General features: G+C 31.3%; 1 protein-coding gene across 18 annotated transcripts in view; it reads left to right on the forward strand.

Annotated features, from left to right (window-relative positions):
* LOC106879196 (ras-related protein Rab-3) overlaps positions 1 to 15,624 on the forward strand; it is a 243,662-nt gene that overhangs the window by 128,676 nt on the left and 99,362 nt on the right. For 3 of the 18 annotated variants that reach the window (XM_089356108.1, XM_089356106.1, XM_089356105.1), the window contains exon 2: positions 3,843 to 3,892. The exons of 13 other annotated variants lie outside the window; for them this stretch is intronic. Coding sequence is in view for 1 of the 5 variants with exons in the window: in XM_052969945.2 (XP_052825905.1) it covers positions 12,449 to 12,451 (3 nt within the window). In the remaining 4 variants the exon portion in view is untranslated. Of the gene's footprint in view, positions 1 to 3,842; positions 3,893 to 12,322; positions 12,452 to 15,624 lie in introns of those variants that run through there. 2 more of the 18 variants (XM_089356095.1, XM_052969945.2) reach the window with 1 other exon arrangement.

Consider the following 15,624-nt stretch of genomic DNA (forward strand, 5'->3'; position numbering starts at 1 on the left):
GTTAAGCATTTTGCTCAATGTGTTATTGACTGCCAGCTCATCATCTTTCATGTTCATTGGTAATATAAAATAGCCATTGTAGTCTAAAGGTCTTAAACCATTTTTTCTTTCAATTTTATGTATAAGTTTTCACAGAACGTATAGTGGGTGGTTGAAATTAGAATGTAGGTGTTATTTTGCGCTTGGTTGTTAGTTCTCCACTCCTAGTCTAAAATGTTCGAGGAAAAGGCTCTGTAAATGTATTAAAATTCTTTTTTCAATGAAGTGAAAGACACTATACTGTTCTCTGTGCTATCAGTAAGTAATTCACATATTGTAAAAAATAATAAATTATCTCTAGGTCATGCATAACTTTCTCATTTATGGGTTTCAGCATTTAAAAGTTAAAATAAATAAAGTGCATAACAAAGCATTTTTTTATCTTCAAGTTTTCTAATTCTATAAATTTAATATATTTCAAAATGATTTTGCATAATGTAATTAATGATTCTCTAAAAGTGTGCTATTATTATATTATTATTTTCTTGATTATGGATTAAAGCTTCATTGATATAAAATTGAATTAGAGTTTTTGATCAACTATATTAAAATAACAGGCAAATTATAATGTTTGTGTGTGTGTATTGTTATTTTATTAATTAATGACACTGGCATGGCACCTGAAAAATGAGAAAATGCCATTCAAATGTGAAAAGTAATACAGGAAATGCAGGAAGTTGCTGTCTGTTTGACATCAAAGTATAGTTATTTTGATATCAAATTATATCTATTATATTTGTGCTAGTATGGTAACTATAGAGATAATTTGTGTTTTGTGTCATTAATATATTTATTTTCTGTTTGATTAAATATTATTAGAGTAATCATCATTCTTTTTCAATGAGAAGGTTATGTTTTAAATAACTAACACTTGACATAAGAGGCAATTTCTCAATTCAGTAATATTACAATTAATTCGTACCAATGAATGAATAACTACTTACTAGCTAAACCCACTGACGTGGCAGCTAAATCTCCTCCAATGAATTCCTTATTGTCTTTAAAAGCAAGAACCATATATTAGCATCCTAACTCTTGATACAGTTTACTTATTACAAGGACTGTTACAATTTATATTTTTAAAGTAGCAATGATTTTGAATTTGTAGATGTGTGTCTTAATAGCATTACTACTGAGTTGCATAACCGTGATTGGTATTGTATGTCTCTATGATCAATAAAAGATTTTTGATTAGATATGAATGAGCTTCTCAACAAATGAATGATTGCATTAATGTTCTGTATCTTTGAAAATACATTCTGGTGATTTTTAATGGAAGAACAGCTGTGCTCCCTGTGAACATTTCGAAAGGGAGCTTTATTAGCTTTTTATTAATGCTCCCATGAACTGGATGGGCCTGCAATTAAACATGCTTCTATTATGTTTTTAAGGCTTAACTTTCAAGTCTGAACTTAACTCTTTGGTCTGTCTCCATATATCATGCTTTGATGTCTAGGATGATAACATGACTTTTCCTACCAGCTTATGACATTTTAAATCCATCATGCAACATCTCTATGAACTATGTGGCTTTAACAGTCTTGGTATCTTTCAAAAGTACATCAAATAATGCCTTTGTCACTTTTAAACACATTTGTACTCACATGCAACGGGTTATCTACAGTCTGTTTGTCTCTAATTGTTACAAGTGCTTTACATTCACTCCCAGTATTTCAAATTTAATGTTTCAATTTTGTGGTTTTATTAGGTATTACCTTTGAATGCAATTGAATATTAAAAAGAAACCTGGTTTCTCTATTATAATTGTGGCTTTCAAACATTCCTCATAATCTAAATACTTGTAACAAAATGGATTGGCTAAGGGCACCCAAGAGCCAGGTAGTGGCATTAACTTGAATAATAGATACAGTCTGTCTGATAGGTTTCTACACAGTTTCCATCTATCTCATTTCACCCAACAAAACCTGAGCTAACTTGAGGCTATGGTAAAATAAACTTACACAAGTCTATTTACAAGGATCCTCAATCACATGATTGCAAAAAAAACTCCTTAACCACATAGACATATGTGCACCCATACAGCAATCACGTACCTTAAATATGCATTGCATGATGTAACCTTTTATCAGTAAATTATGATTCTGAAAGTTGACTTCCACATCATTTACTGTCCATTTGTTTCTGATTCTAAATTAAACACACTACAAAAATCCTTGCAAACTATGTTTCCTCCACTGATTGTCACACCACTATGAACATACCAGAGCCATCAACCCAACAATATAATTGCTTCTGGTATTATGTGTTCCAACAGTGCACTTCCTGTAAACTTTCATTATAGAAATCTGTTCTTGACTATAGAAACATTTTCAAGTGTGACCCTTTCTCAAGAAGGGCAACCTATTTGACATTGCCAACCATTAACCTTCCCTCCTTATGTCCAACATCGCAAATATAACTGAGGCAGTCATAAATCCCTGCTTCTTTCTTCACATTGAATCTCTCTCCTTAGGGGTCAGCAATAGTCACCATACTTGATCTGCTATATCACATACCCTTTGTCTGTTGCCCATCAGAACTTTATCAAATGCAAGGTTGTGGTCTTTGATCTTATCAAAGGCTTCAACTGTGTCTAATATAAGAACCTAGATAAGTTGCCACTAATGGATTCCATGTCTGTCATCTCTTGTATCAGAGGTTTCTTATCAGACACTCCATTGACTACACACCTGTGTACATGACACAGCCCTTCAATTACCTTTAACCTTCCACACACATGTACCATCTACATGCAACCTTGACACATCTAGTCATGAAAAGATATATAAAAAATACTTTTAAGGAAAACACTAGTAATCTCCTTCAACAACCAAATACATTTTTTTTAATACTTGTTGTAACAATCTTGCAGCACATCCTCCTTACACATTCTCATGAGATATCTAAGGCCCTCAAAATTGCTACATATGGTGTGCCTCACAATCTTTGGTCTGTCTTTGTAACATTATGTATATAACATTACCAAAACTGCTTCTCAAAGACTTGGTTTCCTCAGTGCTAGAAAATATTTCAGCTCTGATCAGTCACTAACCTTCTATGAAGTTCATATGAGATCCATGGTGGAATACTGCTCACTTATTTGGAGCAGTATTGCTACTACACAGATCCTAGACTGCATCTAAAAGAAAATTATTCGACTTATTGGCAAAGATTCATTCAACCAATATGCTACATTTAATGGCTCACTAACAGATATCAGTTTTCTTCTCACTGCTTCTAGTGTTACTACAACATCCTCATCTTCTACTCTTCAGAGGTAGCAAGTTGCATACTCCCTCCATCCAAGTCCTCTCAACACAGTTGTTTCTCTTTTTGTTATTCCTCATGTGTCTCACATACAAGATCTTTTGCTGAACATTTTATCCATTCAGTTCTTCCTAAAGCTGTATCCCTCTGGAATTTCTTTTCACCCACATTTCCCTGTAGATGTTGACATGCAGATGAAACCAGCATCAGATACTTTGACTTTATCTTTTTAATGTCTGTTTTTCCACTCTAGCAAGAACTGAATGTGTCTGTCTTACAATATATCACCATCATCTTGATATTTTGTCATCTCATCTCAGTCCAAGTATCCCAAGAATCTTATCTTTCCACTTCTTATATCTCCTTTGGCCTTTTCCCATCATGCACATCCTGAAGTAATATTGCATAACATTTATTTGTATCTAACATATTAATACTTATTTATTTACAGTTATTTTATATTTTTATAATTTTTGTATATTATTTTTAATTTTTTTCTTCTTTTTCCTAAATATTCTATTCTATTTTTATTGTAGGTAAGTACCTAAGTCATTATCCTTGCTTTGGGTGAATTTTCCTGTAAACTGTAAGCAAAGATTTCCTACTATTTCTAACATCTCTCACTTTTTATTTGTTTTGCAACCAAATCTTCAAGAAAACAATCAATAACACAAGGATTTAAAGCATGCTTATGTAATGATTTCTATTATTTATCCTTCAATTATATTGATTCTCAAGAAAAAGTATTATACTTTGTGAAATCTAGTTTGTACAGCTTCTCTAAGTTTCTTATATCTTTTCTGAACAAGTGGATTTTGTCAAAGAAACTTAGTCGGGAAATATAATCTTAACATTGATTAATGAATGAAGAAAATATGTAATATTTGTTTGTTTAAGCTGATATTGATAGGCTAAAACAAAATGAAACAGAAAAAAAAAAAAAAAATAAGGCAAAATTAGTAATCTACTTCAGCAAAATAGTCTCTTTGTAGCATAGTTTTTTATTTCATTTGAAACTATGAAATAATAATGGGTAGAGAACCAAAAAGGCTACTAATACTGGATGAGTATTCTTATAATCTGAAGAAGAATTGTTTGGTACTGAATTTTACTGATTATTGGATAATGTTGATTTCTTATTTTGGACGCAAGGCCATTTTGAAGAAAAGGAGTAGATATAATGAATTGGACTATTTTATAGTGAATGTATCACTAGTACTTTTTTTACAGACAACTGGGGGTCATGTAATTCAAATACATTCTAGTGAATTTGAATAATATTGCTACTGGTGTCTTATCTGTTTTCAGTTATTTGTGGAACAATTTGAACCCACTTTCATAAGTTGGTTAATTGGTTAAAGGCTTATATATATATATATATATATATATATATATAAATTGTGCTTTCATTTCTGAAAGTAATTTATTTCCAATCAAGTAGCCTGAACTCATCAGAGATAAATAAGTGCTCTTTCTAGAGTGGTGTTGTGATACAAATTATCAACTTCAACACAATAAGTTGGCACTCTATCTTTTGGCTCTCACTTTAGGTATTTGCTTAATGATTTAATCACCACTAAGGGTTTTCAAAACTCTTTTGAATATAATTGCTTTCATAAAGGAATATCCTATATATGATATTTGTATGGAATCATAAGATAAGGAAACAATCACTCATGTTAAAACATATTTACCTTTTCTTAATATATTTCTTGAGCAAATCTTATATTTTTTTTTACTTAAGCTGGTCATGTATATGTTTATTTGTGTGTGTGTGTGTGTGTCCCACTGCTTGACAACTGGTGCTGGTGTGTTTACATCCCCATAACTTTGCAGTTTGGCAAAAGAGACTGATAGAATAAGTACCAGGCTTTTAAAGAATAAATACCGGGGTTGATACATTTGACTAAAATTTCTTCAAGGTGGTACCCCAACATGGCTGCTGAAACAATTAAAAAAATAAAGATAAAAACAAAAAGATGAACTATTACATGTAATATGCCCAGAGTGAATATAACAGGTAAATGAAACACATACATAAGAAATAACTTTATTTTTTATATCTCTTTGACTTTCCTCTGTGATAGTAACCCATACTAGCTAGTAAATTAAGTAATAAAAAGTTATACAAAGCAAAAGCTATGAAATATACACGGTTTCTTTTTATATTATGCATCTTTGGGTTATCTTCTTTACAGATCATATTCTTAAGTCAATAAACAAACTATGTGAATAATGTTGGTGAGTTTGTATATCAAGAGATGTGTGTAGGTGTGAATGAATAGATATTTGAAGGTGGGTGCAGTGATATTATGAATGAAGTACTTCACCTTTGAAATACTCAGATAAATAAATATAAAAAAAGATTCTGGTAGAAGTAATATAGTAGTGGATTTGGGTGTAGTCTAACTCAGAAATATGCTATCAAGTTGGACATTTCCTAGTTGCCTGGTATTTAGTGTAGTGATAAAATTTATATTAATGAGCTTTGAAGCATTACAGCCCAACTATACACCCACTATTGAAGTCTACTAGTTTGGTTGAACGTCACACTAAAAGAAAAAAGGACTCGGTTTGTGTCTGTACATAAATACGTCACATGTTTTGTGTGTGTGTGTGTGTCTACATATATACTGAGAGAAAGAGTGTGTGTATGTATGTATATATATATATATATATATAATATATATAATATATATGTACAGTAATCCCTTGACTATCGCAAGTGTTACATTTCAAAATACCTGCGATAGGTGAAAATCACAGAGTAGAAACAGTACTGCCCTGTATATTTTTCATTATTATTTTTATAATTTGTATATATTTATTTTATTATAAATGCAAAACAACACCATGGAGAAATTGAGGTAAGCTTAAATAATAAACTGCGATATGGTGAGGGATTACTGTATGTATGTATGTATGTATGTATGTATGTATATATATATATATATATATATATATATATATAGTGTGTGAGTGTGTGTTTTATACAAAAATATGTATATTGTGTGTTCATGTTTTTACATATTTGTGTGTATAAAATTATGTATATTGTGTGTGTATATTTTATATTTGTGTGTGAGTGTATAAATTTCTAAATCTTTGTCGAAATTTATTTGTGTGTGTGTGTGCGCACACGCACGTGCACAGTTCTGTCTTAATGTGTTTTTAATGGAAAGGATTGCAGTTCTTTGACTTGATATTGTTTATATGTTGTTTAACTTCTATTTTTTAATAAAAGTAAAAAGAATCTTAAATGAAATATTCTTTTGTAATACAAAATTTATTTGCTTTAGATTCTAACGACTAAATATCATGTGACATGGTCTAATATTTAGTATTTTCTCCATTTCTTGGTTCTCTCTTTTTTTTTTTTTTTTTTGTATGTGTATGTCATCACTTTCTGTTAGATAACTATATTTGTCTGGTGCTTATGTACAAGCAAGATCCTCACATAATTCTTGACATTTTCTTCCAATTCTAATCCTACTACTATTACACTACTATCCATTTATTAGTGTTGGTCAAAGCTTGACTTCAAATAAAAGACCTTCAGTAATATTTTGTGAACGGATATGGATCTTTCAATGTTTGTTATATAACCTTTTTAAACATAGGATGGAGTAGGGAAGCAATGTACTTCTCTTGGTATTTGACTCTCTAGCAAAACACATCAAAGTAACTGTTGCTTCAAATTTTTTTTCGTTATTATTACTAAGTTGGTGTGGAAGAAAAATTGGAGCTTAGTGTTTGATGGAGAAATTTGTAGGGTAAAGGGGGAATTTCATTGTGTGTCTGACATTAGCATAAAGAACTTAGGGAAAGCAATGCAGTAAAAACTTGTGAGGCAAGTAATTTTAAATGGAAGTGATGTCACATGGCCCAGTGTCTGCAAATTTTATTGTTAACATCTGTTAATATATGCAATGAATGAGCTGGCAGAATCATTAGCAGGATGGGCAAAGTGCCGAGCAACATTTCGTTCATCTTCATGTTCTGAGTTCAAATGCCGCTGGGGTCGACTTGGCCTTGTATCTTTTTGTGGTCGATAAAATAAGTACCAGTTGTGCACTGGGGTTGATCTAATCGACTTAGCCCCTCCCCAAAATTGCTGGACTTGTGTCAAAATTTGAAACCAGTCTACACAATGAATGAGGAACAATGAGGGATATGACTGAACTTTGGGCAAGGCAGAAGTTTATGGAATAGTTTTTGAAAGAATCAATAACAAAACAGTCACTCCAATTGTGAATCGATATATTAGAAGACTGATTCTGTTAATCCACTGTCTAATCTTTAGTTCGTTTTAGCCATTATGGTTAATGCCATGCTGAAGCATCACCTCCTGTAATCAGGATATATATTCCTTGAGTAGTTGTTCAGCACTAGACCTATCTTGTTCAAACTTCCCTATGATCAAAAGCATTCCAGCCATGACAATTTAGTCTTATTTTAGTCTTATTTTCTAAGACTACATTATCCAAGAGAAGACAGTAGAATGTTATTTGAGGAAGATTTCGCTGCTATTTCTTGCAGGGTGAGTGATCACTTAGACGCCTTGGTTCCTCTTCATTTCTTGTGTAAACGATAGGAACAGTGGAAATATCTTTCCTGAAATAACTTGAATTTAATGCATCTCTAGACTTATTACATTTTCTTTTTTCTTCTCATTTCTCCATTTGCTATAATGGTCATGTCTCATTCCAGAAATGGTGGATTTAAAATTATCTCTGTTTTGTTCTACTTGTCTATTCCCAATATAAGTCTATAACTGAAATTAAAAAGTAAATATTGCATTTTTATTTATTTAATGCTTTTACCTCTCTTCATCATAGACCACTTCTGCTATCATAATAATAATAATAATAATAATAATAATAATAATTCTTTCTACTCTAAAAGCATAAAGCTTAAAGTTTGTGGGGAAGGGGCTAGTCACTTACATCACCCCCAGTATTTCACTGGTACTTATTTTATTGACCTCAGTGGTATTTGATCTCAGAATGTAAAGACAGACGAAATATATATATATATATGTGTGTGTGTGTGTGTGTGTATATATATATATATGTATGTGTATATATATATATATATATATATATATATATATATATATATGTATCTCTATATATGTATGTCTACATATATATGTAGATGTCTGTATATATATGTATAAATATATGTATGTATATATATATGTGTGTGTATATATGTGTGTGTATGTATACACAACAAGCTCTTTTTTCAATTTCCATCTACTAAACCCACTCACAAGGCTTTGGTCTGCCTGAGGCACTTGCCCAAGCTGTCATGCAGTAGGACCAAACCCAGAACCATGTGGTTGGAAAGCAGGCTTCTTTCCACACCACCATACCTGCGTCTATATGTACACACACACACACATATATATATATATATATATATATAAGTCAGTAAATAGTGGGGTTGTGTTAACCGCACATGGAGAAATAATAGGAAAATGAAAAATAATAATAAGGCAGAATGCTAAACTGGAAGCATATTTTAATAAAGATTTCTAACCGGCTTTCATTGCATAGCAAATTTTCAAGAAGAGGGAGAATGAAAATGTTTTTTTACAAAGAAGTACAAAAGGAAGAAAATAATATATAAAAAAAAATAATATATAAAAAAATTAATATACCAATACATTATATTGTCTTTGAGCTTTTAAAGTTCAATGGTAATTCATGTATATAATGGTTGGAAAAAGAAGGATGCATGAGAATTGAGAGTTGTGTTAGGTTTAAAAAAAGAGAAAAGGGGTTAAAAGTTTGTGTTAAGCAGGAAGTGTAGTGTCAAAACAGGAAGTGTGGTGTCAAAACAGGAAGTGTGGTGTCAAAACAGGAAGTGTGTGTAAGGGGAGACAAATCTTTTTAGTTGGAGTTATGAACTCTTTTTCAACAGGAAGTTTATGTCTCCTTGTTGATTCTTTCTTGTGTGGAGATTCTGTCTTTACATTGATAGAAAGGGAATATAAGGAATTTAGGGTTTTTGTTTCTGGTGCAAGAGTCTATGTGGCCAAGACAATATAATGTATTGGTATATTTATTTTTTTATATATTATTTTCTTCATTTTGTACTTCTTTGTAAAAAACATTTTCATTCTCCCTCTTCTTGAAAATTTGCTATGCAATGAAAGCTGGTTAGAAATTTTTATTAAAATATGCTTCCAATTTAGCATTCTGCCTTATTATTATTTTTCATTTTCCTATATATATATATATATATATATATATATATATATATATATATGTATGTCTGTACACTTACCAGTTCAGCTTAACTTGTCCTTGTTAGTCGAAAGACACCTGTTGTTATTTTCTTGTTATTTATATTTTTAATTGTGTAACATTTTCTTTGTTGTTGTACACACCCACCTGCTTTCTCTTAGCTTAGATGTTTTGGGCCCAGCCAGATTTGAACAGTCTCAAGAGCAATTAGCTGAAACTGCTGGGATTTTCTGGAGAGATTGCTGCAAATGACCCCTTCCTTGTTTGTTCTTGTCTCTTTTTTTTTCATCTATTTATCCGGATGTTTTATTGTTGCCTGTTGCATTCTTGTTCTATCCTTTGGATTTATTCTTTCATTCTTTTACTTGTTTCAATCATTTGACTGCGGCCATGCTGGAGCACTGCCTTTAGTTGAGCAAATCGACCTCAGGATTTGTTCTTTCTAAGTCTAGTACTTATTCTATCGGTCCTTTTTGCCGAACCACTAAGTTACAAGGATGTAAACACACCAGCACTGGTTGTCAAGCGATGTTTAAAGGGGTGGACAAATACACACACACACACATATATATATATATATATACAACGGACTTCTTTCAGTTTCCATCTACCAAATCTACTCACAAGGCTTTGGTCGACCTGAAGCTATAGTAGATGACACTTTCTCAAGATGCCACGCAGTGGGACTGAACCCGGAACCATGTGGTTGGTAAGCAAGCTACTTACACACAGCCACTCCTGCGCCTATATGTGTGTGTATGTTTATATATATATATATATATATATATACACACATATGTATATGTATATATGTGTGTGTGTATGTATATATAGTATGTATGTGTATGTATGCATATATATGTATGTGTGTGTATGTATATATATATGAGTGTGTATGTGTGTGTGTGTATATATATGTAAATATATATATACATATATATATATATACATACATATACACACATATATACACAACGAGCTTTTTTCAGTTTCATCTACCAAATCTACTCATAAGGCTTTGGTCTGCCTGAAGCTATAGCAAATAACACTTGCCTTAGCTGCCATGGAGTGGGACCGAACCCAGAACCACATAGTTGAGAAGCAAGCTTCTTTCCACACCACCATGCTTGCATCTATAAGCATATACTATTCAGATAGTATATATATATATATATATATATATATATATAATGTATTTCACCTCTATGTATGTGTTTCAATATATACACATAATCTTACAAAGATACAAGGTCAATTTTAGTAGGAGAGGACTATAGAAAATTGAATTTACTCTAGTAGAAAATTGGTACTTATTTTATCAATCCTGGAGGGTTGGCACAAACCTGTACAACCGTTGATATGGAAACAGTGGTTGCTAAGCAGCATTAAATTATGCAAGCATGAGGGAGCAAGAATAGTGTTAAAATGGAAGATGAAGGTGATCATTTCTCAAACTAGTTTAGATGGTTTTACTAATTTTTTTTTCTATTGTAAAATTTAAAAACTAATTTTGGCACATTCTACTGCTCTGTCGTTATTTTAATAATACCTTTAAAATGAAATTATCTAGTAGTTTTTTTGTTTTTTTTGGCACCAAAAAAACACAAACTTCGTCTTCATTTAGTATGTCAAAGGCAAGTGAGCCTTTCGGAGCCATTCTTTCCAGAAATTTTAATTTGTAGCTGTTTGAAAAGAATGCATGTTGTGTGTGTGTGTGTGTGTGTGTGAGTGTGTGAGAGAGAGAGAGAGAGGGAGTGATCATAAAGCAGAACAGTTTTCCTTCTATGTGCACTTTAATCACATGTTCAGTAAGATCAGACACGAAATACAAACAGAAACACATCATTGTAAAGGTGTTTGCTTTCACACAGATAATACATTCTTTCTCTTCCCCCTCTCTTGCTCTCTCCTCCCCTCTCTCTCTCTCTCTCTCTCATACTATGCAGAATACAGTATTACATTATAAATACCCTGATCTGTAATAATATAAACATATATCATTTAAAGCATATAATTCATAAATTGATTAGTATATACAAGGTAATTGCCCAAATTTAATTATAGTTCATTATCGTTTGTCTGTTTCTTCTCTCGTTCATTATATTGGATATTTCCAGAAAAGTGCATTTTATCTGATGTAAAAAAACAAAAAATAAAAATTTTTAAAAACCGTTTGCAAATATTCACACATTTTTCAAATTCATTGATATACCACACCCATATGTATGGTATATAATGATTATTGTATATATATATATATATATATATATATATATATATATATATATATATATACACATACTCCCTCCTTTTCTACACTATACACGCCTACACAGCAGATGTAGCCGCTGAAGCATTTTACCTACATAATTATATGAAACAAGAGAAGCAACCCAGATATTTGAAATATATTTAAATAAACAATAGGATCTGCTTCTATAAATTAATTTAATTTTATCTTTTCAAATGCTATTTAAATACTTTTGAATACATACTCCACACCACCACCACCTTTTTTTTTCATTTATCACTCTTATTTTTATTTTGATTTCATGTCTCCTGTTTTTTCTCTTAAGAGGCAAGTGGTTGATATATCTTTACATTAAGGAGTCTCGCTTTTTCTGTATTTCTTTCTCTAATCTCTCTTCTCTCTTTCTTTCTTTTCATGTTCAATTTGGTTGCTTCTTTTTCTAGTACTACTATAAGAAACGTTACTTCCTTTCTCTTGATCCTCCTCTTCTCTATATAGTGAATGAGTGATTGATTGATTGGTTGGTGCAGCAGCTGGTTGGTTTGATGCTAGCATTGGCTTCTCTTGGTGACGTTTTTATTTCATTAGATGTTTGTATGTGCCAGCTTTCATAGTGGATGAATCTTTACCTTAAATAATGGTAAGAAATTTTCTCTGATGCTTCTTATCCTCTGTTCGACATGTACAGCTGAATATGTGTGTATAGTTGTTATTCTGTACAATTGATTGATTTCAAACATTGTTTTCTTTTACTCTGGAACAATTACATACATACATACACATATATAACATGTGTGTGTGTATATATGCATGTATGTGTATATATCATATGTTTATATGTATGTATATTTCTATGTATATGTGTATGTGTATATGTGTGTGTATAGACATATCAATAAATATTTATATATAAATATATATATATATATATATATATATATAGATAGATATATAGATATAGATATAGATAGATATATAGATATAGATATAGATAGATATATATAGATATAGATATATAGATATAGATATAGATAGATATATATAGATATATAGATAGATATACATATATATATATAGATATAGATATATAGATAGATATACATATATATATATAGATAGATAGATAGATATAGAGATAGATATAGATATAGATAGATATAGATAGATAGATAGATATAGAGATAGATATAGATAGATATAGAGATAGATATATATATAGATGTATAGATGTATACATATATATATCTATATAGATATATATAGATGTAGATATATATAAATATATATAGATATACATATATATATGTAGATGTGTGTGTGTGTGTGTGTGTAGATATACATGTATATATATATATATATATATATATATATATATATATATAAATATATATATATATATATGATCTAAGTGGCTGCATGTATATAGTGATTTTTCTCAAATTCTAATATATGAATAACATTCAACTACTTTAACCCTTTAATATAGAAAAATCTAAGTGGTTCATAGGGCAAATATAAACTTGTCTTATCATCTAAAAATCATGGACTAGTACTTTAATTTTCAATTTCATCACATTAGTTTCCAACATTGACATGTCCAGCATTGTAGCAGGTACTAGTTGTGTGGCTTTAAATTATTCTTTTGTGGAAACTTTTGAACGTCATTCTTTGACTGATACAGCAATGTTTGGTGAAGAAGAATAAATAAATAAATAAAAGTTTAAATTGTTATATAATTATTTCAAAAATGAAATTATTTCTTCATTGTCCCTTTTCATTATATCTCATTATATCCCCAACTACATCCAAGAAATTTTGAAACCTTGAATGGTTATAATTTGTAAATATTTTAGCAGAAGCATATCTGATAATTTTCAATCCTTTATCTTTTCTTTTATCTTCCACTTGTTCTAGTCATTGGACTATGGCCATGAAGGAATGGTTGCCTTGGAGAGTTTACTTGAATAAATAAACCACAGTATTCATTTTTAAGTCCTGTCTGTTACTTTTGCCAAATTGCTAAGTTACAGGACTGCAACCAAACCTGTACCAGTTGTCAAGTGGTAGTGGGAGACAAACATAAAGCCACACGTATACTTAGATACACACATGCACACAAACATAAATATGCATGTGTGTGGGTGTGTGTTTGTGTGGGTGTTAGGAAGGGCATCTATCAAATCCACTCACAAGGCTCTGGTTTGTCTGAGTCTATAGTAGAAGACACTAACCTAAGGTTCCATGTGGTGGTTAGAAAGACCTCTTTCCACACAGCCATGCTTATATCTGTGTAAATAATTTCAAGGAAAATTTTGCCTCAACTGTTTTCTATAGGAAGGAGATTTAATTTGTTTGATTGAGATTGAGTACAAAATGTTTTTACAAGAATTTAGAGTTATTTACATTTGTTTTAAAATTATTTTCTCAGAATTCAAGTTCATATTTTATAACTCAAGAATGGCAAGCTATATTTTTTCATGTGATGAGAAGTTTACTTCTCAACCACATGATTTTTGGTTGAGTCCTACTGCATGGTACCATCTGCTATGCAGCTGGGTTAACCAAGGCCTTGTGAGCGGATTAGGTAGACAAGAAACTGTAAGAAGCCTGTCATATGTATGTATCATTGCACTTGAACTCCACCACCATTTGATAACTGGTGGTGGTTTTGTTGATGTCTATTTTTAACTTGGTGGTTTGGTAAAAAGATAGGTAGAATAATTTTCAGGGCTGTATATACTTATTTAGTTTATAAAGGATTAAATCACTGCAGTGACCCTAATTTGATTCTGGGACTTAATATTTATTTCAAAACTCATTCACTTATGAATGTTATATATAATCAAAGTTATAAAACTGAAGCTATTTTTAAATTGACACGTTGTCCAACTTATGTAAAACTTGAAACAGTAAACTAGAAACTGACCTCAAAACTCAAACTGGGTCTCTATAAGCTGGTTTAAGTCAAGACCTTTTTGCCATAGGTCAGTTATAGGCAAACTGCAGCCTGTGGGTCACATGCAGCTTGTGGGTTACATGTACCCTGTGGTTCACATGCAGCCTGTGGTTCACATGCAGCCTGTGAGTCACAAGCAGCTTGCTAGTCGCATGCAACCTGTGGGTTGCATGCAGCTCATGAGACTTGCTGAATGGCATACATAATGAAAAATTACCTTGAATGTATTTAGTAGTAAAGGCTCATTTGATGATGAGCCATGCCTCATGCAGCCCATATCTTGAGAAAGGGTCATCCATGTCTGTTAGAGTGCTAATATTCATTTTTGGATCCACTTCAGCAATCAGTTGAAAAATACACAGAATTAAATATTTAAAACTTATTTGACAACCAACAGACGTAAAAATAGTGCGTGATAAGCCAGTTATCACATAGTAACAATGTAGCCAAGAATTAATTCTGCCATAACCCATTTTTTAACCTGTTCATTTATATAGAATCCCCGAAATATGCAATGGTATGTCTTAACCTGAAGAAAGAGGGATCACTCTGAAAAAGGAAAATCAAAAGGATCATTATCAACAATTCATGCTTTTTCTTAATTTTAAAGAAAGGCAAGTCCCTGTAACTTAGTGGTTTGGCAAAAGAGACTAATAGAATAAGTACCAGGATTTTTTTTAAAATAAGTACTGGGGTTGATACATTTGACTAAAAATTCTTCAAGGTGGTGCCCTTACATGGCTAAAGTCTAATGATTGAAGCAAGTAAAACAAATAAAAGATATATCGAACAAGTCACATTTAATCTTTAATATAGTGAATATCTATAGATAAATTTGGTTGTGTTTTATAGAGTAC

The sequence above is a fragment of the Octopus bimaculoides genome, chromosome 8 (genome assembly GCF_046866305.1).
Source record: "Octopus bimaculoides isolate indiv1 chromosome 8, ASM4686630v1, whole genome shotgun sequence".
Lineage (NCBI taxonomy): Eukaryota > Metazoa > Mollusca > Cephalopoda > Octopoda > Octopodidae > Octopus > Octopus bimaculoides.